Source organism: Apostichopus japonicus, chromosome 23, assembly GCF_037975245.1.
Source record: "Apostichopus japonicus isolate 1M-3 chromosome 23, ASM3797524v1, whole genome shotgun sequence".
NCBI lineage: Eukaryota > Metazoa > Echinodermata > Holothuroidea > Aspidochirotida > Stichopodidae > Apostichopus > Apostichopus japonicus.
The window spans coordinates 3,644,276-3,670,124 of NC_092583.1; the positions used below are offsets into that span (position 1 = coordinate 3,644,276).

At 37.0% G+C, this 25,849-nt stretch overlaps 1 protein-coding gene and 1 long non-coding RNA gene across 13 annotated transcripts in view; one reads left to right on the top strand and one right to left on the bottom strand.

Moving 5' to 3' along the window:
* LOC139964998 (uncharacterized) overlaps positions 1–14,568 on the top strand; it is a 121,123-nt gene extending 106,555 nt beyond the window's left edge. For all 11 annotated transcript variants that reach the window (XR_011792139.1, XR_011792146.1, XR_011792141.1 and 8 more), the window contains one exon: positions 1,053–14,568. This is a non-coding gene — a long non-coding RNA (uncharacterized lncRNA). The remainder of the gene's footprint in view (positions 1–1,052) is intronic.
* The window catches only part of LOC139964995 (uncharacterized), a 202,447-nt gene that overhangs the window by 145,806 nt on the left and 30,792 nt on the right, over positions 1–25,849 (bottom strand). For both annotated transcript variants that reach the window (XM_071967130.1, XM_071967131.1), the window contains exon 15: positions 22,114–22,199. In XM_071967130.1, coding sequence (XP_071823231.1) covers positions 22,114–22,199 — 86 coding nt within the window. The remainder of the gene's footprint in view (positions 1–22,113; positions 22,200–25,849) is intronic.

Below are 25,849 nucleotides of genomic sequence, written 5' to 3' on the forward strand. Positions count from 1 at the left end.
TACATACATATCATATACCCCCTCCCCTCTCTCTGCCAGAACAGAAACTTCTTCTCAGGTTTCAAAGTCAATCATATGTCAATAGGGAAAATTAACATGGATTTTAGAAGGGAGTTTTAGAACCCAAGGATTAGAGAAGGAGGTTTTTTATAGTAAAGGTTAATTGTTGTTACAATATTTCTTTTGAAATTTATGACATACATAAAGATGAGTGGGGTGGGGGATGGGGTGTGAGGGGGGGTGGGGGAAGAACAGCATTATCAGCCTTAACCAGTTTGGAGTGAGAAATATATACCTGGGTAAAGGCAGATCCTGTCAGTGTTAAGGTAATTGGGGAAGGGTGGGGGGGTGGCAGGGGGTTTCTTTGAAATATTGACATGATGGCCTAAATATTGTGCTTGGTAAATTTGATAAAGAGGGTAATTATAGATAAGTTATTTCTATTTTAGATTTAAACTTTAAATCTCGATTTACCTTACCACACCAGGACTCGAGAACGCCAGTTGACACTTTCAATTTAGGTAAAGCAAATATTGAAAGTTTTCATACAATGCCAAGATATATTTGTACATTTAGAGTCATATATTATGTGTTCCATGGTGAGAATGTCACGGATTGCTTTAAACGGTTTATGGACTGAATTAACAGGTCAGAGGTATAATTTGCTTAGGGACTTGTTGTCATGTAAGTGAGAGGAAACTTAGTCGTCTTCTCCTTATATATATGTAAAGATAAACTATTTATTATTAAACTGACATTCCCAGGTGATATTTATTGTTATTGTTAAATTTATGTACAATTTTATACTTTGAAACCAGTTTCATTATTTTGTTCTAACATATTTCTTGACTGTTTCGGGTGTTATGTGGTTGGAAGCTAAATTACCACAGTAGGAGTCTAACCCGGGCTTCGATACTTCTAGTGTTCAGTTAGAGGTGACATGCTGCATGGGAAAATGACCAAAAACTTGGCTCTATTTTATGCAAACGTTACATAACTGCAGGTTCAATGATATATTTATTTAACCATTTAAATATTATTTTTTATTTCAGACTTCACCAGCTCTCTGTTGACCTGAGATGACCTGGGCCTCCAGACAGGAATTCTTCGAATCACTAGAAGGTGGATCCACATACCAAGTATAGAGTTTTTATTCCTTCTCTGAAACCCTGAGGCTGGCGATGTCGGTGATATTTTGGCGGATGCACTCGCAAAAACAGAGTGGCACTAAACTCACAAAATGAACACCAGGGGTTCCCTAACTTGGGTGCATGAACCCCCAGGGGGTGCGCGAGTCAATCCCAGGGGGTTCGTGAGACGTTTCTGAAAGTCTAAACTAGAGTACTTTTGTTGATCTATCATCTGATGTCATATAATTTAGTAATGTACAAAAGTCGTACCTATCGACAAACTCATTTCCCATTCAATACGCATATGTTGCCACAGTAGTACGGTACCGTGCATGTGATACTTGATCTTTTACGAAGCACTGTTATGCGTATAATAGTATAATAATGACTCAGATCGTGTCTCGAAAAGTTGGGGCTTCGTAGGCAACTCTGACATCCACAGGGGGTTCATGGGGGGATAAAGTTAGGGAAACCCAGGTATATACACTCATACACAGGTTAATTAATGGATAACACAGCATTTTGTACAACTTGGTATATAGGTTGATTAGGTTTGTGTATAAGAGCCTAACATCAGACCTGTCATGGACAGCTTGAAAAACACTCCAGTAATTGCATAAAAATTGATAAGAGCATATATGCATTTGATTAAATTTTTTTCACCTCTACCAAAACAATAACAAAGAATGTGACAACTTCTTTTCTGATTTGAAATTTTCATTCACTCCATCTCTGCGAGTAGGCCAAAATTTGGGCTAAAGCAGGGTTGTCCAACCTACGGCCTGCGGGCCACAGTCCGGCCCGCCGCAGGGTTGCGTCCGGCCCGTCAGAGATGCTCTACGGTGAGAAATTTTAGTGAGCAGATTTATTGATAACAATTTGAAGCTATATAATCAATCATTAGAACCTTCTGGGTCCAAAAAACTGCATACAGGTCAGTTTGTGTGACACTCTCAGCGGACGGGGGGGGGGGGGGGGCGGCTGGACTTTATTCATCTGTTTTATCAGGAAGGAAAATAAATCAGTGCGCTCCGCGCGCAGTGCTCACATTTTGTTGCCCTGGGCTTCGGGCAAAATATCGGAAAATCGAGCGTAGGGTTCCTGCGGCCCCCTCCTTCATCATAATCATTCCATGTGGCCCTCCTCTGCAAAAGGTTGGACAACCCCTGGGCTAAAGAGTACATAATCGTGATTGTATGATCTTCTATTTACCAAACAGCAGTACTGAAAGAAGATTATATGCCGTATAATAAGGCTCCAACCGAGGGTTCCAACTGTTGGAGAATAATCTTGCGCTTGCATGAAAACCTCTCTGAATTACTGTCAAATAAACACATTGCAACTTTTGCCTTTATAATGCTTGTGACAATTATTTGTGCATATTTTTTCGTAACAACGCTAAAACAGAAAGATAGCAATTTGGTGGCTGTATGACATCATGTACCACTACATGAGTGATTGGGAAGCAATTTAGAAACTTCATCAAATTTCATGACATTTTGTAAATATTGTACGACTTTACCACAGAGGATAAGTTTTACTGATTAAAAACAAACATGATTTCAAAATTTAAGCACTTCTGAAATATCTGCTCTAATAATAATATCTGCTTTTTACTCTGTTTAAAAGTCTTCATTAAATTTTTATCTATTGTGAAGTCTTGGAAACTACAAATGGAGTGATACTAATATTCAGCTGCATGTTAAAAGAATTTTTTGTCCAAACCTGGTCAACTTTCAGGATTTATCAAAACTTAAAACCTGAAAATATGAAAATGGAATAAACAAATTGATGTAAAGGTGAGTTATTAAAACTCTCAGTCGTATACAGACTTAACTTGCTGGCTGAATTTTAAGCACCCGATAATTCTCTTCAATTAGTTTATGACTTTCGTTCTCAAGTGCTCTGGATATAACTAAGTCACAGATATTTAACAGGGACACTTCATTCGTGTTTAGGGTAATATGGTCCGAAGCTGTAATGGTTATAAGCAATACAGGAGCTATGGAAATAGTTTGGGCTCTCTGGACAAAAGTGAATCTGTGACATCAAAACCAAATTTCGTAGTTTGTGGTATAAAGTCCAAAATGTCATTTTTCTTTCAACCTATAAATCAGATATGCTTTTAATAGGAAAGACTGTTTTGTATTTTTTGGATGATTTATCATTAATACAAAAAGCGATCTGGACTTCATTTGATTTGAAATACTGTAGGTTAATCATGTCAGTGATACTTGGAAACATTTGTCAGAAATCTGCTACAATTTGAAGAGGATATCAGGGATGGTGGGAAAGGGAGAGAAAGGTGGGAGGGGAGGAGGGGTTGGGACGGTCTGGGGACTAGGGGTTGGGACAGTCTGGGGACTGCACAAAGTAGTCATATGGGTGGAATTTATTGAACTTGAGCTTGGCTAGAACTTTGCCATTTCAGATTTTATAAGTGGATATTGTCTGTGACCTAGTCTGAATGGAATTCATACAATGCTGATCTATAACTAGATATATAGACAATATTCCATTTATATATATTTTCCAGCCGTCAAACTTGACAATGTTTAAATGTAGCTTGCATATCCATATCTCATCCATGGTGCAGAACAAATATGGTACCTTCATTATGAACCATATTAGTTCCTATTTAAAAAGTACTCCTGATTTTGGGGTTTTCCAAGTTAGGTATTTATACATGCATGACCTTCATAATAAACTGTAATACATACATTCTGAATATGTATATATGCGATACTCCTAGTTATAAAAAGTGGGGATTTCCGGGTACGTTTACAACTCTGCACTGGTTGTATAATGGCTTACAAACGTTGTATTGAATTCATAATGGCATGTAAGAGGAAGTACAAGGAAGTAAACATAAATACATAAAAAAATAACTATGATACCGCTGCACGGTGCTGTGGCCGAGTGGTTAAGGCGTCGGACTTTAGTTCCGATGGATTTAATCCGCGCGGGTTCGATCCCTGCCAGCGCCAAAGCTCTTTTCCATTATATTATTGTACACAACACAGAGAGCAAAAGGAAAGGAGAGAAGGAAAAAACAAAAACTCCAAAAAGTAAATTGTTGGTCAAAATAAATGAAAGTTACAAATAATTAAGGCCTGATGTTTCAACAGTCTCAAAAAACAATCTTCATTCAATCAAAAAAAAATCAATCTGATTAAAACGAGACACAATCACGAACAACAGAGTTGCAAGACGAATTCCATATATATATATATATATATACTGTACAATTTGCAGAGTAGGTGTAACAAGGATATCCAATGTACAGAGGTAAATGAGGGGGGAGGTAAGGGATTAATTAATGAGGATTAGGAAGGGGGATACAAAGCACATACAAGCGTGAATGAACAGAATGTACGGTATGGAACCAAGTTCTGTGGAGTTATAAATTCACTTAATATTACTCTGTTTGTTGCACAATGTTGTAATTACGATGTCTGTCCATAATTCACATTGTCTTTAGATGCAGCTTAAATTATGACAGTGACCGATTTACAGTTATTTTATTTTAATAATTTTATTTATTAACTTAATATAATATAATACTAAATTTTTAATATTTGCATTTTTAACTGGAGTGACTTGTATATAACTTGACATTTTCTGACCCCACGCATCAGCTTTTCATACAACTTTGACGACTTTTGATCAATCTATGAGAACTAAGGTAGTTATATATTCGTTTGGTTGCTCCTACAAGTACAGTATGATGAGAACAAATTTGTAACCCACAATTATTTTGTTTTCACTTATTATTGTACATGTGCGTGAGCGCTACATTATTGGCATTACTGGCTAAATGAACGCTACCTTTTGAACGATACCTACATGACTGGACGTTGAAACTTAAAGTTTAACATAGTCTGTGTACCTTTCCAGTTTCAGAGTCTAGTTGCGTAGCCAACTCATTCTGAGCCTGTCCTGTATCTTTTCTCTTAATAGGGTTCTTTCAACCCTCCTTTTTAAGCAAAGCTGTTTACATTGTTGGTTCTAATTTGTGCCCTAATGTTAGTCTATCATATATGTTGCATGTTAGGTTACGATTTCTGTACTAACGTTAGCTTCGTGTGTTATATGTGTTATATTTGGTTGCCTGTCTATTTATTGTTCAAGAACCTTCTTGCTATAACGTTCACACGGTGCATATTTAAGGTGCGGCAGTTTTTCAAATGTAAATCAAAGCACAAGTATAAATCAAACTAAAAGTCAATGAAATGCTACAAGTTCATCACTTTACAAGTAGTTCAAAAACCATCTCCGTATAAGAAATAAGGCAGGGGGCAGCAGAAAAATTTCAACGGAAAAGTGGTTTAGCTCACAACCAGGGACTCGTCTGGTACATGGTAAGTGCCACAAACTATGGTCAAGTAAACACATTGCCGTATAACAAGGCTCCAACCGAGGGTTCCAACTTTCGGAGAATAACCTTGGAGATGCTTGAAAACCTCCCTTGAAAGACTGTCAAATAAACACATTGCAATTTTTGCCTTTATACTTAATGCTTGTGACAATGATTTGTGCATATTGTTTCGTAACAACGGTAAAACAGAAAGATAGCAATCTGGTGGCTGTATGACAGGGTTGTCCAACCTACGGCCTGCAGGCCACAGTCCGGCCTGCCGCAGGGTTGCGTCCAGCCCGCCAGAGATGCTTGTACGGTACAAAATTTTAGTGAGCAGATTTATTGATAACAATTTGGAGCTATATGATCAATCATTCGAACCTTCTGGGTCCAAAAAACTGCTTACAGGTCAGTTAATTTGTGTGACACTCTCAGCGGAGGTGGGGGGGGGGGCTGTTGTACTTTATTCATCTGTTTTATCAAGAAGGAAAATGAATCAGTGCGCTCCACGCACAGTGCTCACATTTTGTTGCCTTGGGCTTTGGGCGAAAAATCGAGCGTAGGGTTCATGCGGCCCTCTCCTTCATCGTAATCATTCCATGTGGCCCTCCTCTGCAAAAGGTTGGACAACCCTACTGTATGACATCATGTGCCACCACATGAGTGTTTAGGAAGCAATTAGAAACTTCATCAAATTTCATGACATTTTGTACATATTGTACGACTTTACCACAGAGGATAAGTTATATACTGATTAAAAACAAACATGAATTCAAAATTTAAGCACTTCTGAAATATCTGCTCTAATTATAATATCTGCTTTTTACTCCGTTCAAAAGTCTTCATCCAATTTTTCGTCTATTGTGAAGTCTTGGAAACTACAAATGGAGTGGAACTAATATTCAGCTGCATGTTAAAAGAATTTTTTGTCCAGAGCAAGTAAATTTTCAGGATTTATCAAAAAAAAAAAAAAAAAAAATTAAAATATGGAAAGGGAATAAACAAATTGATGTAAAGGTGAGTTAATAAAACTCTCAGTCATATACCGATTTAATCTACTGGCATCAATTTTAAGCACTGATAATTCTCTTCAATTAGTTTATGAGTTTCGTTCTCAAGTGGTCTGGGTATATAACTAAGCCACAGATGCGTACTTGGGACACTTCATTCGTGTTTAGGGTAAAAATGGTTCAAAGCTATAATGGTATAAGCATTACAGGAGCTATGCAGTGGCGGAGCTAGGGGTTTTGGTCAGGGGGGGGGGGCGAGAATAGTCTGTAGGAGCGAAGCATAGGTTGGTGCGGAGTGTACAAAAAGTTTTTGAGTAAAGGTACCACCCTAATTCACCGGAAATGACCCTTTCCGGGCCTTGCTAATTTGCAGATAAACGAAGAATAAATAGGTGTCATCGCCATTTGTGACAACTCGGAAGTTTATATGGGTGTTAAAAGTACATGCGCTTGGAAATAGTTTCGTACATCGGAAGTGCCCATAAATTAAAGACCGCCGTTAGAGCATTTTGTCAGAAAATTACACCAACAAAATGTGACAAATGTCAATAGGTAGATGAGAGCACAATAAAAAAGTCAATAATCGCAAAAAAGTAAAAAGTGGTAAAAAGGTGAAAAGGGCGCCTGCAGTCCATTTAAGTCCATCAGGGGGGGGGGGGCATCCGCCCCCCTGACTGTATGGACCCTCCGCCACTAGAGCTATAGAATAGTTTGGTCTCTCTGGACAAAAGTGAATCTGTGACATCAAAGCCAAATTTCATGTATTTTTGGGTGATTTATCACTAATACGTCAAGCGATCTGGACTTAATTCTTTGAAAATAGGTTAACAACTCCACGCCAAATATGGCACCCTCATAATGAACCAGATATTAGTTACGACATAAAAAGTATGTACCTGATATTGGGGTTTTCCGAGTTAGATATTTATACATGCATGATCTTCATAATAAACTGTAATGCATACGTTGTGACTGTATATATATGTGATACTCCTAATTATAGAAAGTGGGGATTTTCCGGTTACGTGTACAACTCTGCATTGGTTGTATAATGGCTTATAAACTCTGTATTGATTGCATTATGGCATGTAACAATCTCACTGAAAGTACAACGATGTCTCGGAAGTACACATAAATACATAACAATAACTAGGTTTCCTTTGTGGTGCTGTGGCCGAGTGGTTAAGGCGTTGGACTTTAGTTCCAATGGAATCAATCCGCGCGGGTTCGAATCCTGCCAGCTCCAAAGCTCTTTTCTATTACATTAATAATAATAATAATAAACAGTTCTTATATAGTGCAACTTACAATAAAGTCTCGCCGCGCTGTACACAAGAAAGTGAATGATATGTACACAATATACAATGAGAGTAAACGTAACAATTATAACAATGAAAACAGGTGTTACTGTACACAAAGAGTATAACCAAAAAGAAAGGAGAGAAGGAAAAAACAAAAACTTCAAAAAAGTAAAATTGTTGGTCAAAATAAATGAAAGTTACAGATAATTAAGGCCTGATGTTTCAACAGTCTAAAAACCAATCTTCCCTCTGATTAAAACGAGACACAGTCACGAACAACAGTGTTGAAGACCAATTCCATATCCTTCACAATTGTAACAAGGATATCCAATGAACAGAGGTTAAATGAGGGAGTTAAAGGATTAATTAACGAGGATTAGGAAGGGGGATACAAAACACATACGAGCGTGAGTGGACAGAGTGTACGGTGAAGATATAAATCTACTTAATGCTACTCTGTTCGTTGCACAATATTGTAATTACGATGTCTGTCCATTATTCACATGTTCTTTAGATGCAGCTTCAATTATGACAGCTACCGATTTATATATATTTCACAGTTGAAGATTGCATTTTTAACTGGGGTGACTTTGTATATAACTTGACATTTTCTGACCCCATGTACTAGCTTTTCTCAAAACTTTGATGACCTTCGATCGATCTATGAGAACTAATGTACTTATATCAGTTTGGTTGCTCCTAACAAGGAAGTATGATGCGAACAAATTTGTATCCCACAATTATTTTGTTTTTACTTATTATTGTAATGTGCATGCGCACTACATTATTGGCTAAATGAACGCTACCTTTTGAATGAATACCTTTGGAACGATACCTACATTACTGGATGTTGAAACTTGAAGTTTAACATAGTCTCTGTACCTTTCCAGTTTCAGAGTCTAGTTGCATAGCCAACTTATTCTGAGCCTGTCCTGTATCTTTTCTCTCAATAGGGTTCTTTCAACCCTCCTTTTTAAGAAAAGCTGTTTACGTTGTTGGTTCTAATTCCTGCCCTAATGTTAGTCTATCATATATGTTGCATGTTAGGATACGTTTCTGTACTAACATTAGCTTCGTGTGTTATATGTGTTATACTTGGTTTCCTGTCTATTTTATTGTTCAAGAACCTTCTTACAATAACATTAACACGGTGCATATTTATGGTGCGGTTTTTGAAGTGTAAATTAAAGCACAAGAATACATCAAACTAAAAGTCAATGAAATGCTCATCGCTTTACAAGTAGTTCAAAAACCATCTCTGTACAAGAAACAAGGTATTCGAATAGTTATTACCTTAAGGGCGGATTTTCAAATGACTATAGCCGGACGGGATAGAAGGTTAATTTAAAGTATTTAAGGATTCATGAAGTCAACCTGAAAATTGAACAAAGCTAAAATGTGAGTTTGCGTTGTCTGAGTTAACAATTCCCAGGAGAAAAAGTTAACAGATACAGATCGTAATGCTGGACCCCAAGAAAATCAACAGCAATTGTCAAAACAAAGAAACAAGAAAACAAAATAAGGATGTTCGAAGATTCCTTGGTTTGGTTATAATTACCTAACTCAAAACAGCTCGTTTGAGACTACTGATTAGTGACCAGAATGAGTGGGTGTGGACATGCATAAAACCATGATAAGCCTCAGTCTAATCTCAAAGAGTTACCGACCAAAGTGCACCTGTTTCGACGGCATTTTACGATCCGAGGAAAGAGACTAGAATATCATCAGGTGCTTACGTCACAGTCAGATTCAGAAGCAGTTCTTTTACAGTGACACGAGAAGTCAATGGAGAGAATAGTTCCCAAAAACAGAGAGCTATTTCTCAATATTTCAAATTTTCACTAAACTGAGAGAGACTAAAGGAGAGAGAATTTTTTTTTACTATAAACAAACTGCCTACCACTCAAACAGGATGTATACAAGCCTTACACTGTCCTAGTTGAAAATATGTTCAAAAGACATCTAAAGTTCACACAGTTACTACACAGTAACTATATGATTTTAAAAGCTGTGTGAAAAGAAAAATGACTGAATGTGGACCCAATCAATACGGCATTCTTTCAGGCAGATTTCTTATTGCTTTGTTGGTAGGGAATCCAGTAAACGCTACAATTGAAGTTTTCATTATCATCTTGATATAGCAAAATATTGAGAAACCGCTTTGACACGTAAATATATACAATTGCACCACATTTACAGTTCTGTTGCAACTTCAGAGAGTAATTTAAAAGATATTTAGAAGCGTTACTCAAACACGTACGGTGTGGTGGCCGAATGGTTAAGACATCAGGACTACGAAGACCTCTGAATTCTGATGTGCAATAATTATATGTGCATACGTGGGTTCAAATCCCACCCACACCGACTTTTTGCATTGTGTTAACAAATTACTCATTTTTTTAGCCAAAAAAAGGCCAATACAAGAAATCCAATTTTTTTTTAAAGATGGTCTACATTCCCATCGTAATTAAGGTACATCCCTGCAACTCCATCTTCAGTCCGGATATTTTTTATATTTTCTTTTTACATTCACTCGGGAACAACTAGACCACTTAAGTTCCTCCAGGCCCAGAATTACCTCAGGTGCAGATCCAGGGGTAAAGGAGGGGTGGGTGGAAGGGAGATGGTCGTGTGGGAGATGTAAACCCTTCTTTTCTACCTCCGAAATAAAAAATATTTCAAAATGTTTCGTAGCAACAACCTTGCATTTTGTCCAATTTATAGACCTAATGTGTCTCAGATGAGCTTGCTACATGTCTATCTGTTTTCAGAGGACACCCCGACCACCATGCATGAGAATCGGCTTCAACCCAGCCAGGGCCATCATCCCAGCTTGCCTCCATTATAAAATCAAATGGGTCTACATCTTCCTGTCCTTCCATCAAAGCCATATGCCTTTATATACCTAAATTAATCCGGGCAGATATATAATTTGTCATTGTCATTATGAATTACTCAACTACAGACGGTAAAATATTGGCCAACTTAAGACACTGCGCAGTTCCTGCAGAGTTCCCAATGAGGGCATAGTGTTAACCCCCTCTCCCTCCTCCCCACCCCCCCCCAATAGAAAAATGATAGATGGACATGAATAACTGCCAACAGATTAAACTAACTTGTGGTGACAATTAACTGTAAACTATCAACCGATTGCAACCTCAATTCTCGTATAGCATACGAAGACACTTTCTTAGGTTTGTATGTATGTATATGTATGTATATTAGATCCTCCTGCAAGCAGGAACTCGCGAAGAAGCCTCATAGGCTTATCAAAGCCTCAAGCTGACCGAAGTCAGTCTCTTACATTCATATTTAACGTCCATAATTATGAATTGTTAATTGTCAACAACTCTGTAACTGGACGACATACATTAATCTGGGAGTGACTCGAACCGGGGACCTTATGATTGAAAGGCACCGGCGTTAACCACTGAGCTAACACTCCAGTTGTTTATTTTACAACCAATTCTTTTCAAGCTGTCCATTAAATGTCACAGATGTTTCTGTATCTCTGCAGATTATATTTGATGATGAACAACCCATACAGGATCCATATAATAAAAATATCATAATAATAATCAGCAGTTATTTTTACGGATTCTTAAAAGAATTGTCTGGTAGCCCTTTGAACTTACCTTAAACAACGATAGATAACTTTCCAAACATGTTTTCAAAATATGAGAACGCTTATGTTGCGTTGACAGAGAAACAATTTTTTAATTGTTTAAGATGGACATTTCAAATATACTTTGCACAGTAGAGAACATTAACCCAAATTTGGAATCTCTTTTAATTTAGGAAGTCATTTCAGACAGGAAAACTGTAGATTGCTCTTGGATGCAAAACCCACCTTGACTAGGCCGGGTATCAAACCCGGAACCTCCACTTGGCTACAGCATTGGTGTCTAGATAGAAGTATATGGTTGCATGAATTATGTGAAAAACATCAAAAAATTATTTGGTATAATAAATCTTAATTTACTGCACTGTGGTTTCGTTTATATACTGAGCACTCTGGATGAAGGAGAGAAGTAATGACACTAGTGTGTTCTCTTTTCTGTTTTGATTTCTTAATTGTCTTAATTAGCCATTCATCATCCTGCTCAAGGATCAAACAATCATTTATACACTTTTAGTAAGACTGCCGTTCATGTTTTCGCCACCACCCACTTTTTCACCCTTGAAAGGTTTAATATTAGTCTAGCATGTTAGCCTGTGTCATAATCAAGTCGACAAGCCTAGCAAAGGAAAACGAGCCTGGAAAAGTCACTTGCACTGCTCAATTTTCCTGGGATCAACCCAGAGAGCCTATTCAAATGCAGCAAGCAAGTAAACTGTAATGGCAGTGGTATTGAACGGCGCATTTTCCAATGAAAAGATCAGCTGAAATAAATGGTATAAACACCAAACATGATACAGTAACTTGATCCCTTGGATCCTAACTTTAGCACATAATATATGGATTTCATATCATATCATATTTATGTTGATTAATGTTGACTACTGTTGATCAATTTGCAGCATAATACCGTGGGGATTCTTAAATGCAGATTTAAACAGTGTAAAGTTTAACTAATTTAAGGAAATTTCACGGTAGAATTAAGATGCAGTTTGCATCACAGCTTTTTCAAAAACTATTTTTTTTACTTTTTTTTAATTTGAGTAAATTTTTTTTACTGTGCCACCACATAATAGGTCGCACAATTAAGTCACCCACAAAGGGCGTCACATTAGCTGGCCATAACTAACGAGTCTTAAGAACAATCAATCAATCAAACCAGCTAAAACAAACAACTAAAGAACGATTCAATTTCTGTTCATCACTCTGCCCTATTAATTTTGATATTGATGTATAGATTTACATGTATGTTAACCATTACCATAGTTTAATTCATTCTTTATGTATCTGACAAAGTCAACCAGTCCATAACATTTTAATAGCACTTGGAAACCACCTGTGAATTCTTGAAAGGTGAGTCACTTCAGCTGGTAGTATCTGATCAGATGGAGACATCATTTATGTATACAAAATATACAAAACTACACACTTGTAAAAATCGTAATATAAGATGCATGGTAGCAAATTTTGTTGCTTTGATTACGGATTACTTATCAAATATACCAATTACAATAACTGAGGAAGTGCCATTGTAGAAATAATATAAACAAATATGCTGGGTAAATATTGCAACATGTATAGTATGATGATTAATTGAATACAAATGTCCAACTTTTGAGACGCGTAAGGTGTCAGTGCAGTGGCCGAGTGGTTTAGGCGATGGGTTTTAGTTCCATTCCACGCGGGTTCGAACCCCGCCTGCACTATCAAAATTTTCTCCTTTTGCTTTCATTGCTTCCTACATGTGGATTCTGACATCCGTCAAAAATCAATCAAACTTTGTCCAAGAAAACAAAAGAGGAAGGAAATCAAAATCCGCACACACAACAGAACGATAACAAAAGATAAACATGAGTACACAACCAAACAAAAGAATATCAAAATATAAGGAAACTTGACGTTATGCACAGGAGCGTATATAACCACCACGTCCATCGGTAATGAAGACATACACAAAAGGTCTTCGGCGCGGGAAATCTGTTTCAGTTTTGTATATGAGTGCATAGAAGTAATCTTTAACTCTGTTGTGAAGAGGTAATTTGCTTACGTTTTTTTATAAAAAATGGAAAAAAAAAATTGGAAAGAATGTTGTATGTAACAAAGGATTCAAAACTAGATAAATAATCCTGATATCCTTTTTGAAAAGTAAAAAAGGTCCAGAGATTCCTAGATATATTGACGAAACTGTGTAAAAAAATACTGAAGTGGTATTGCAACAATAATACAAGATGGTGGTTTACGTATATGAGGATTTGCTCACAATATCCAGGACCTAGCTTAGAAACGATTTGGCGACATTTAACCTGAACATCGCGAACACAAATAACAAGAGACATTTTGCAGATAAATGTATGGTAACCTTCATAATCATATATGATTTTTTTTTTCAATAAATATAAAAAAAATTTTTTAAAGATATATTTTTTTTTATAAATAAAAAAAATTTTTGCCAACCAAATGAGACATGGTTAGACTTTTTTTTGCCAGCAACAAAAGTAAAACTTCTTTTGAAAAAGTGTACATGATGCAGGAACGCTCGCAAACTGTGACAAGATTTTTGCCGAGTTGAAAATGGCCTTGACTGGTTGTACCAAAGTTCAAAAATCCAAAAGGGATAACGTGTCTCTCCAATGTTCAGTTCGTTAACAAACAATAGTTACTCCATGAATTATCTACTTTCATCAAAAGCTGTAAAATTGCTGGAAAAAATTGGGATTGAAGACAATATCTTCGCCCATCTTTACTACATTCAGTTGCAATATTAAGTTTTGTTTTTAAAATACTGGATTAACATTAAGACCTGCACTGATATCATCATTAATTTAACCCTTAGCAGAGAAAAATTCTGGACATTTAACATACTTTAAAGTAGAGTGTCTTGAAAAACAGGAATATAGCAACTATTAAAACAATTACTCAAACTCAAATCCTTCTTTTTCTTCTTCGACCATCACATATGAAAATTAATTGTGCCCAATGTTATCCTTTCACATTGATGTAACACATAAATGTTGTAGAAAATAACCCCCCCCCCAAAAAAAAAATGTATTCTACAGAATAATTTTAAGTTATTACATTTTTTCGGTAAAAATGATGACCGAATACAAAGTTAATAAAGATTGACCAACAGAGGGGGAATCGTATCATGGTGGAAATCTATAACCGTGTCTTTTTATCCATTAGCCAACAACTACTGTATATATTCCAAGTTTGGAGATAATCTGATTTAATCAGGTTGTCGAGTTATTGCAATTTTAAAATTTTGGCAACTCCACAGAAAATTCAGAACCTGATAAAGTTTTGCACTTAAATGGTCCCAAAAATATTTTGGCTCAAATAAACTGTCTCAAAAATATATTTGCCACCAAAAATTTACCCCCCAAAAATATGGGCCCAATATGGTCCCGGAATATTGGGCCCCACAAATGTGGACCCAAAGAATGTATCCTAAAATGCATTTGAGGTGGAAATAAATTTGGGCCCACCTGGCCCAAAAATGGGCCTGGAATTTTTGGTGCCCAGATGTTCTCCAAAAAATTACAACAACAAGTACCACATACTGTATTAACCAACAAATGTATACCAAGTTTGGCTACAATCAGACAATAGGTTGCAGAGTTATTGCATTGTAAACAAGTTTAGCTTTTGACCCCACAACTTCATTAATATTCATGAGGTCAGCACCATAAACAATAGCGCGCACTTATAATACGCTATAAATACATCTACACAACAAGTATGGCGAATATCTATCCCTCCATTGTTGAGTTATCCCAGACACAAGCAAGTGTCACAGGTGCACACACACACACACGCATGTTTGTATTACATTCCAACCCAGGACCCCATTGTATTTTCCATTGTTCAAATCCACTTACCCTAACCTTAACAATACCCCATACAATAGAATTCTTCCAAGGAAGTGGTGATTCTTTAGAAATCACAACCGAGGACCTGGAATTCTTTTGTTCAAGTCCTCGGTCAGATAGAAAAACAAACGCACACACAAGCACCCTCACAAACCTGACTACATAGGTTCCTTTGCTGCCAGAAGGTAACCAAAATGTGGGAACTCCATCAGCTAGAACCTATCATATCTCGTCACCAAAAGTTAAACACCAGATAAGCATTAACTAATATAGCGAAACAAAAACCTGTGCCAGATTTGTTACCATAGTTACCCCATGAGAGATGTCAGTGTTGCCAGATACCTGACAGCCGGAACCTGCAGACTCATGCCATGTGAATATGACTAGATAAGTAGTCGTAAACTAGACTGTGTCTGACTATTATTATGAAAATTATGAAAAAATATTAAATGTTATGTTCACTAAATTTGACTTTACGAAAGACATAATAATCTGACTAAATGCAGAATTATGGTTTAAATCACAATAAACGTTTTTTGGTCCATCCTCATGTTTGTCCAATAAAACTTGACCTTTTTGAGAATCTTTAGAATACAAATTATGTAACACACACTTCGAGAAGTTTGACGTTGAAGTGATTCGGCACATGCCTTCGCAGCTGGATATATTCTCCTCCTGAATGCAGAGAACAAATTAACCTGTGAAAAACTCTCTGTGAAACGAACACTTGGTAATTTTTTTTCAATTTTTTTGATTTCCAGATCAACTGTCTTGCTTCAAATTTTAATCTTGAAATTAGCATCGGACAGGAATATGCACTGAATATGCACTTCTTTTTTCTGCTAATTGCCTCCTCAAATTGTTCGTTTTCATCACAAATGCCTTTTTTTCCACACAGAATTATATAGTAACTATCCAAAATAGTTTCTCGGAACGATGCACATTTTTCAGCAGATTAATCTTTTTCTTTTCGACGTTCACGACTTTTGGAGGATTTAAATGTTCCCCCCAAAAGTACACGCCATCTTCGACCACTTCGAGCCGTTCCAACGTAAAACACCAAAATTTCCCCAATCCCCTCATAAGGGATCTCGTAGACAGAAAATAGCCCATACAACCAGTTGATGACTTTGCAATTCTCAAAGAAGAAAGAAGGGGAATTTTTCTCTTGCGATGAACATGGTTTGAAAACGGTACAAATTTGATGGGTTAAACTCTGTGAAGTTATATGCAGTATATCCGTTTGAATCCAAGTTTAGGAATGGTTGGACTTGGATTCAATCCAACAGTCTGATATTTTTCACATTTTTTGTTTACATACAAACCAACCAATCCAGCAACCAAATTCATTGCTGCACTTACAGTAAAGCTTTGATCGTTGTCTGTAATGACAGACATTTCAACATGGGGGAGTTTCTGATTGCGCAATGTCAATTTGGAATTTCTTCCCCCAGTTGCCAAATATAGCCATCCAGGTCCTGCTTTTATACAAAATCAGGAACTATATTTTTTGTTTCTATTTAAACATATGACACATATGTCTGGATCATGGCTGACATTATATCATCCTGTACGACTGGAAGAAACTTTGCTTCTGTATGGTTTTTTTCTTGAACTGCTTACGCATGCAATCTTACTTGCTGTCACGGTATCCACACACCTCGAGACACCTCCCGTGACACTTGGATCTTTGCCAGCCAGCATCACTCAGGACATCTTGGAGCAACGATGCCCGGTTCTCTACAACAAGTACCTGGGCTTGTATACATATATAAACATGCTCTTATGCTATATAAGCCACAATATTCCTCCCTCCCCCCGCCTCTTCCCACCCCCAATCTTTCTAGCAGCGTGGACTATTATATTTTCAACCAGCACTTGATCAGTTTTCCTCAGCTTAATCCCCGTAATCCCTGTAATCCCCTTGCAAGTTTAAATACCTATATTTTGACCAACTTCTAGTAGTTTGTTGTCCCGTATATGGAAGCATTTTTTTCTTTTTAGTCTTCTTTTTAGTTTTAGTCAAAACTATCAGAATTTGAAAACTTGATTCGTGAAGGTACTAAGTTGAAAATGTTTTGGGGATTTTATGAAAAACATACAAAAAAATTGATAAAAAATTATGGTACATTTTGGGAAACATACTTTTGGTTTTCAAAGATCAACTTGGACAAGCTACTTTATAGTTACAGTATAGTTATAGTTACTGTAGATGCGTAGCTGCAGCTATATTAGTTATAAAGGCCATTCCATAAGGAGAGGGGGAGGAGGGAGGGGGATGGCGGTAACCAACAAAGAGTTAATAAAAACGAACCACCCTCCCCTCAGGACGGTGTTAAATACGTAGGTCCACATATTCAGAAAACACAACACCTCGTAGAAAAATCCTGCGTATTGGCCTGTATTGAAAGCATTATGTGTTAATGTTTCTTGCAGCAAGCCATTGGAGTATAGCACACATTAAGCAAATGCAACACAATTATTACTAAATATCACTTTGTCATCTTTTACAGTTTAAATAAACTTCAGTGAACAAAGGATATATTAGTTAACTATGCAGCTTTGCATCTCACCACCTATCCACCTTTGTCTACATATTTGACACACCCCCCAAGTTTGTTCTACATTCTTGACATATTTGCTATGTTAAACATCTTTTTTCTTTATCTCTCATTTCCAACTCTTGTCTTTTTTCACACTAGACATACTACTTATTCTTTGCCATTTCCCCTTCCATGCTTTCTTTTTCCGTACCAATTTGCCTAATTTGCATATGTTGATGCACTTTTAAGCTTCCGTAGGAAACTGAATTGTCGCAATTGGTAGTTCCCCTGTTGCGAAATGACCCATGCACATATTACATAATAGGGTAGATACCCCTAATTTCATAATAAAGCCTATTATGCCATATTTAGCCTTTAGAACAGAGCATCCAATGTGACAATCAACACCATTTGATATTTTTCGTTTTGCAAAACACATTGTAAACATGTCATATGAGGCTATAGAAGTCATTATGTTTTCCCATTGAGTTTTGTGTTGCATCAAGGAGCTGATCTAATGGTCTGTGGATTAGACTATTTAGTCCAGTCACTTTAATTGATGAACCTCGGATGTTTATAGGGTATTAATGTATCTCTCCCCAAAAAATAAAAATTTAACTGATAGCAGTGGATGTTAAACAGACTACAATTTATTGAAATTTAATGATTTGCTAAAGTCATCCTTCAATCATACACCCATCAGGTGGCATACTCCTATTAGAGTCTATATCAATCTGCCCTAAGTGTTCTCCTTCAGGAAAAGTGCCAATAAGGAGCAGGAGAACAACTTTCTTGCTATGTTATCATTAAGATCTTGTTTTTTGTGGCTTGCATGTTGAGGAGCATGAATGGAAGAACATGTGGTTCAAAAATTAGGTAAATTGAGGCACTCTTATACCACTTTAGCCCTCCCAGGAGCAGCGTAAGAAAGGACTGAGTAAAGAGGTTTGTTTACAAGTGATGAAAACTTCAGGGTCTTGTAGCAAAAAATCTGCATGGTCATGATACGGAAAAATGATGGTGCCATGAAAGGCCAATTTGTGAGCTATCCAGTGATGGATAGCGTTCAGCTATTGAGAACTTCTACCTAGACTTAGAGACCACATTACTTTTGTGATTCAGTGTGTACGTCAATGGGGCTTTTAATAGGTGTATGCTACCTTAAAGGGATGACGAATCAAAGACAATGATGGCAATGAGTCATCCTTGCATTATACAGAACCTAGACTAGGCCAGCCAACCTTCCATGCATTCAAGCTATGGGGATCAACATGATAGTCATTACACTCTACGGGCATGGTTGAATAGCATGCACAGATCACATGCATTGACACTTTGGAAAAGGAAGAAAGGAAGAAAGCTCGGTAATTGTCAGAGGACATATAATGCAAAACTGTGTAGCAGTTTTGAGGGTTCTGAAGTTTCTCTCTCACAATAAACTATGATTTCTGTGTACAATAGAAAATAGCTATGTAAATCTTTGTATTGTATAGATCTAGCAGACTGACTACTTTGCATAGCTACATAACATTTTACATAACAGTTTACATAGCATTTTGTGATGGGATACCAGATCAATTACTCAATGAAATCTAGTTTGACTTTCTTCAGTATCTGGGGAATAATTTTGTAATACTTTCCTTCAATCATTTGGATTTTGGAGGGCTTGAAAATTCCATAAAAATATTTTCAGAAATATTGAACAAATTCTTAATGGATCAGTAAACTCTGGAGGCAATACTGAACGATATAACATGTGAAATATCCATAGCACAAAATGCGTGTACAGTTTTTCAAAATCCTTTCATAAATGACACAGATGCCTGCCCACGTCAATCATTGTTCCCGTTACAGCATGAAGTTAAAACCTATAAAAACAGCCACATTTTGAAGAGTAAAACGCAGACAAAATACAGTCTACTAAGCAAGCAGATATATACAAGAAACCCAAAAATAGTACTGTGAAAAAAGTGAGAATATTTGACCAGTTCACACTCAGCATGTTAGATCGATGGTGCTGATGTAGTGAGGAGACAGGTAAGTGACATTTGGTGAGTCACATGTGAAAACAGACAGATAGAATCAGCCAATGGGAGCAATGGGGTCATGAAACAAATGCCCCCATTGGCTGATTCTGTCTGTCTGTTTTCAAATGTGACTCACCAAATGTCACCTACCTGTCTCCTCACTACATCAGCACTCTCAATCTAGTATGTGACCACAAGGTTTCTTTAGAGCTTGGGAAAGGGGGATGGGGTGACTACGCTGAAATATTACCGAAGGCTGAGCAAAGGAAGGAAAATATCACTTCTGTGTTTTGCTCCTCCCAGGAATAAAAGAGAGGAAATGATTCAACGAAAGGTCTTGAATAATAGTTTTGGGCAGGAAATTATATAGAAAAGAACTTTCATTTTTAAGAAAATTGCATACACCTGTTTAATTTACATGAGGCTTACAATTGTACTTAATCTAGAGGGACCAAACTGAACTGAAATGGTTATATTTGACCCACAAAACAAAAATTGCAAGTGTGTAAATTCAATTCCCCACTGATGCAGATATTAGCCAGCAGCCGCCACTCTGACAAGTAAAGTAAAAAATACTGTCTGCTCTGAGAGTTAAAAAGTAGCATACAACATGGAGACCAGGAAGTGAGCAAAGTTTATAATGAACTGTGCATAGAGGTTTAACACTTTATGGTGCTTGAATACTGCCTCAGAAAAAATGATGTTATATGCAAATGGTTCATACAACTAGTAAAAAAAAAGAAAAAAAAAGAAACAGCCTAAAAGGTTTGAAAGTCTTGTAGAGAACACCAGGAAGTTATTTGGGGTGGGGGTTAATGCTTAATATTAAAGTTAAGGTTACCCATCTTATTTTTCAATGTGTTACAATGCCTATAGATGCTACATGGTTAAACTGTTTCATAGTTGTAGAAACAGATCCTTTAACCATGCACACACAACCAATTTTCACAGGTTTAAAAAACCACTTGCTTTCATGTGTTTTCACATTTGTCTGAAAACATTTGTGACACCGGTGATAAAGTGTAATGTGTCTCTCTAACCTGTGGAAAACCTGTGAAAATTTGTCTCAAGATAAAAACAAAAAATCATATCTTTTGAAAATTCTGTGTCACACAAAACCTTGTGTTTCGTAGGCGGGCTAGTTCAGACATTTTAAATACATATCAGATTTCTCACAACAGGCTGTCACAGGCTGTCACAGGTTCCTGTGTCAACCTGTATTCTTTCCAAATGAAAAACCTGTGGTAATGTGTGTAAAAATCAAACAATTTTGCAAGGCAAGGGAGGACAGAAACAAAATCAGTTGTTTGTTCTTGGCAATATTATCAAACCAATCAATGTCTTTTTAACAAACACATCGACTATCCCCTTGATCTCTTGACCATAACAAGATAAACACCTAACATAAAATACCATGAGACAGAGATATAAATGAATGCCCTCAAATAGATTCCTGATTGGTCACTTTTAACGGTCGTCAACAATAGCAGTAATTATGCTAGAAAGCCAAATTATGGTCACCACAATCAAACCTTCAACAAGTTCTTATACAACCTGTCAAAAGTTTGGCCCCTCAGTGTCCGAGAACTTTTTTCTGTAGGCACGGTCACAATCCCCAGAAAATGCTGTCAAAATATTTGGGAACTTTATGCAGCTCTGGTTTAAAGGCATTGAATAGGGATGCACCGGATATCCGGTCCGGCCGGACTATCCGGCCGGAAAGTGAGCAATTATCAGGTTCCGGTTCCGGCCGGATTTTATCCGGCCGGATTTCATGTACTATCCGGCAAATCCGGTTCCGGCCGGATCCAAAAATTTGGATCCGGTGCATCCCTAGCATTGAAGACTCGCCCCAAACCAGGTGCCGCCCTGTGAAAAATTTAACTTTCCCTTGCTTGCAAGAAAAGTTTTTCTCTTATCACTACAAAATGCAGACAGTAATGAAACGTGATACCTTGTTATCTTTGGCTGGACCTTAGATGTCCATTGCTGTATCGTTTGTACACTGTGCTGTGGGTATTGACCGCAGCTGTATGTATTGACTGTACACTAGTGTCTAATTACCGAAGGTAGCAAGCTGTGTGCGTATTTTCTGGGATCGATGGTGGTGTCTAACACTTCTGTTACACCTCATTCGAAACTAGGTCAGATTACTGGCATTAGACGTTTCTCTTTGCGCGAGTCTTCACACCCTTTAATTTGGATGAAACACTGATGACCTTTGAACTCTAATCTGAAATCATTAGCTTCTTACCTGACTGCCCTCCCTGGTACGTGGATGCGTACGACTCCAAGAAGTTCCTTGAATCGCTCTGCGAATTGTATCTCAGCCTCATAGATCTGCATTGAATAATTAAAGGAAGATACAACAAGAGTTTTCTTAAGATGTCTCTATAAAGAAAGAACTGTAGATACTGTGACAATTCTCCTAGAAACCTCATGTTGTATCAACAATTGACTACAGCTCAAAGCTATCCTAGACCATCCACATTTGTTTTACTTTAGCAAATACAGAATCCATCACCCGATTGCTTAGAGTGTCTTACACAGCAGTACCTGCAACATAGGTTCATAGTATTCATTCTCATGCTTAGAGTGTTGTACATGTATAGAAGTCCCAAGAGCATATATACATATTGCTCATTCTCATGCTTAGAGTGTTGTGCACAGAAGTACCTACAGCATAATTACATAGTTTTCATTCTAATGCTTAGAGTGTCGTACACAGAAGTACCTACAGTATTATGACATAGTATTCATTATAACGCTCAGAGTTTCATACATGAATGGAAGTCCCTAAAACTAGAGTATAACTACATAGTATTCATTCTCATGAATTCTCATTCTCATTCTCACAGAAGTACCTACAGTATCATAACATAGTATTCATTCTCATGCTTAGAGTGTCGTACACAGAAGTACCTACAGTATAATAACATAGTACTCATTATAATGCTTAGAGTGTTGTGCACAGAAGTACCTACAGTATAATTACATAGTATTCATTATAATGCTCAGAGTTTCGTACATGAATAGAAGTCCCTAAAACTAGAGTATGACTACATAGTATTCATTCTCATGAATTCTCATTCTCATTCTCACAGAAGTACCTACAGTATCATAACATAGTATTCATTCTCATGCTTAGAGTGTCGTACACAGAAGTACCTACAGTATAATAACATAGTACTCATTCTAATGCTTAGAGTGTCGTACACAGAAGTACCTACAGTATAATAACATAGTACTCATTCTAATGCTTAGAGTGTTGTACACAGAAGTACCTACAGTATAATAACATAGTATTCATTATAATGCTCAGAGTTTCGTACATGAATAGAAGTCCCTAAAACTAGAGTATAACTACATAGTATTCATTCTCATGCTTAGAGTGTCATGCACAAAAGTACCTACAGCATAATTACATAGTATTCATTCTAATGCTTAGAGTGTCGTACCGAGAGGAGTTCTACTTGAACTCCCGTATAGTCGTCTTACTGTTGTGTTTATATACTACTATCTGGTGTGGTCACAGTGATACAAGCATTCACTCGAAATGTTCGCTGTGTCTGTTTGACAAACTAATAAGAACCAGTCTTTCAATCCTGCTAGAAGGCAGTGTAGGTTTGTACCTTATCACTGCAATGCTGCCAGAAAGTAGTTTCCAACCGGTGGTGAAAGTAGGTGAAAGACCAGAACCAAAGCCCATTCACAAACCTGAATTCAAATCCACAGACAACCCCCTTTATCCCCACCCCCTCCACCCTCCTATCCCCAACCTCCTTTCACTAACATTGAGGTCTTTATTAACAAGTTCTTACTAAACTGACAAAATCATTTTGCCATCCCTGACCAGCTGTAAAGCACAGACAATCACTCAGCAAAGTCATTTTCATACAGCATTTCATAAATGCCCACATAAGTTAGCTTCATAAGCTTTCTTTACATAAATATAGGAGCTAGCCTTACCCTTTTTGTATACCAAGTGCTATGATACATAAACTGCAATACAAACAGATTCTGAACAAGATACAGCTTAACACAGCCGGCTGGCAGAATGCCATGGCTATGGCAAGATTAGTCCAACTCTCAGTTAATTAGACAGTAATAAAAAAAAAAACATATATATTACATAAGGGGGGAAGTACCACATACGAAATGAACAAAATTTTCAGTTTTCTGGCATTAGCAGTCTTTGTCTGCCTTACTACTTGTAGGAAGAGCATGAAATGTGACCTTCAGTTTCTACCATCATGATTCAGACTGTTAGTATATATCATTTGTGACAAGCTTAGTACTCTCTTACTGTTACAAAACCCCACGTTACCACGGTGACACTTCAGTTTCAGAGCATTACCATACATTACGCTTTTAACACCCAAGTAGTCACTCAACATCCCTACCAAGAAGCACAAAATAAAAAAAAAGAAATAAATGAATGAAAACAAAAAAATAAACAACATATACACTGAGAGATATATACATATTAAAGGGTCACTCCTGTTACAAAACCCCACATTACCATGGTGACACTGCAGTTTCAGAGCATTACCATACATTACGCTTTTAACATCCAAGTAGTCACTCAACACCCTTCCACGAAGTTCAAAGGAAAAAAAAATTGAAAAAAAAAAATTAAAAACGTATACTCTGACAGATACACATATTAAAGGGTCACCCCTACTATCATCAAATGTAAACCATGCTAAGAAAGTTGCTATGAAGTTTCTACAAAAGGAAAAGTTTCTTCAACTTATTCTCAGGACTTTTCAGGAAGGTTTCAGTAGAAACCTCAGTGTCTCAAAAAGATAAGTTAATTAGACAAGAATAAAACCTTTGACACACAGACAATGGTTTAATTTGCCTTTTCTATCCAAGGAGGAGGAGGAGGGGGGGGGGTTGCGATCTGACAGGGGCAAGGGTCCGTGGAAGCTTCTTATGGTAGGAAGTATAAAAGTTTGCCAAAATTCAAGTGAAGACTATATAATGTTTGCTAAAGTTTTATGCAATATGAAAAAAAAAATTGAAAAACACAGACTGTCAAGTAAAGTATATGAATATCTAAACAATTCATATTCCAAAACGGTTAAAAACAAGTGGTTTAAAAAATACTGTCTCAGGTTGAAACTTTACGGTTATTTTAGCATATCTGACAAGTTTTTAGCATATCTGACAGTTTTTAGCATATCTGATCAGTTTTTGCACAACTAGATAGTATCTAGTGACACTAGCTAGGAGATTATTTTATAAATTTTATATAAATTTTGTTAGGTAAGTCACACAATACAACAATGACCAACAATTTGCATTATTGCTTTATTCAGATGTTTTGAAACCTAAACGGGGTTCTTCTTTACACTTTAAAAAAAAAAATAACCAAACTTGATGACTTGATGACAGAAAAAGACATGATGAAAAAGGGAACAGGGGAAATCCCTTTCACAGGCTCTTGTCCTTTCATTGGATAATTATGCTACTTGAAATAAAATGAATGAAAGTTGCAAGTATTTTCATTCTTCAGTACTATCTACATAATAATGAATCTAAATTAGATCATCGCAGTACATTTGATTATTTCCAGGGTGACTATAAATTAGTATGACACTGTCAGTGCACCATTTGCTAATTAGCAAACATATGACATGGTTACATTTGGTTATATCGCAACCTGTAACTACACCCCCTCCCTTCCCCCCCCCCTCCCACCTTCCTCTCCAGCCCATCAACTTTCCATAACATGTTAAGGAAGCCACAGAATGATTCCAAAGGAGCACAGCTATCTATCAAGTTTTCTGCCATTTTGTAGGTCCAGCCTATTCTACCTGTCATTATATATAGCAGTTTTCCGGCAGCCTATCCTGACTTACAGTACTTCAACTGCAGATAAAGACAAATAAAGTGAAGTGTTGTGAAGTGAAGTGAAGTGATGTGAAGTGATGTGAACTGATGTGATGTGAAGTGCAGTGATGTGAAGTGATGTGTAGTGCAGT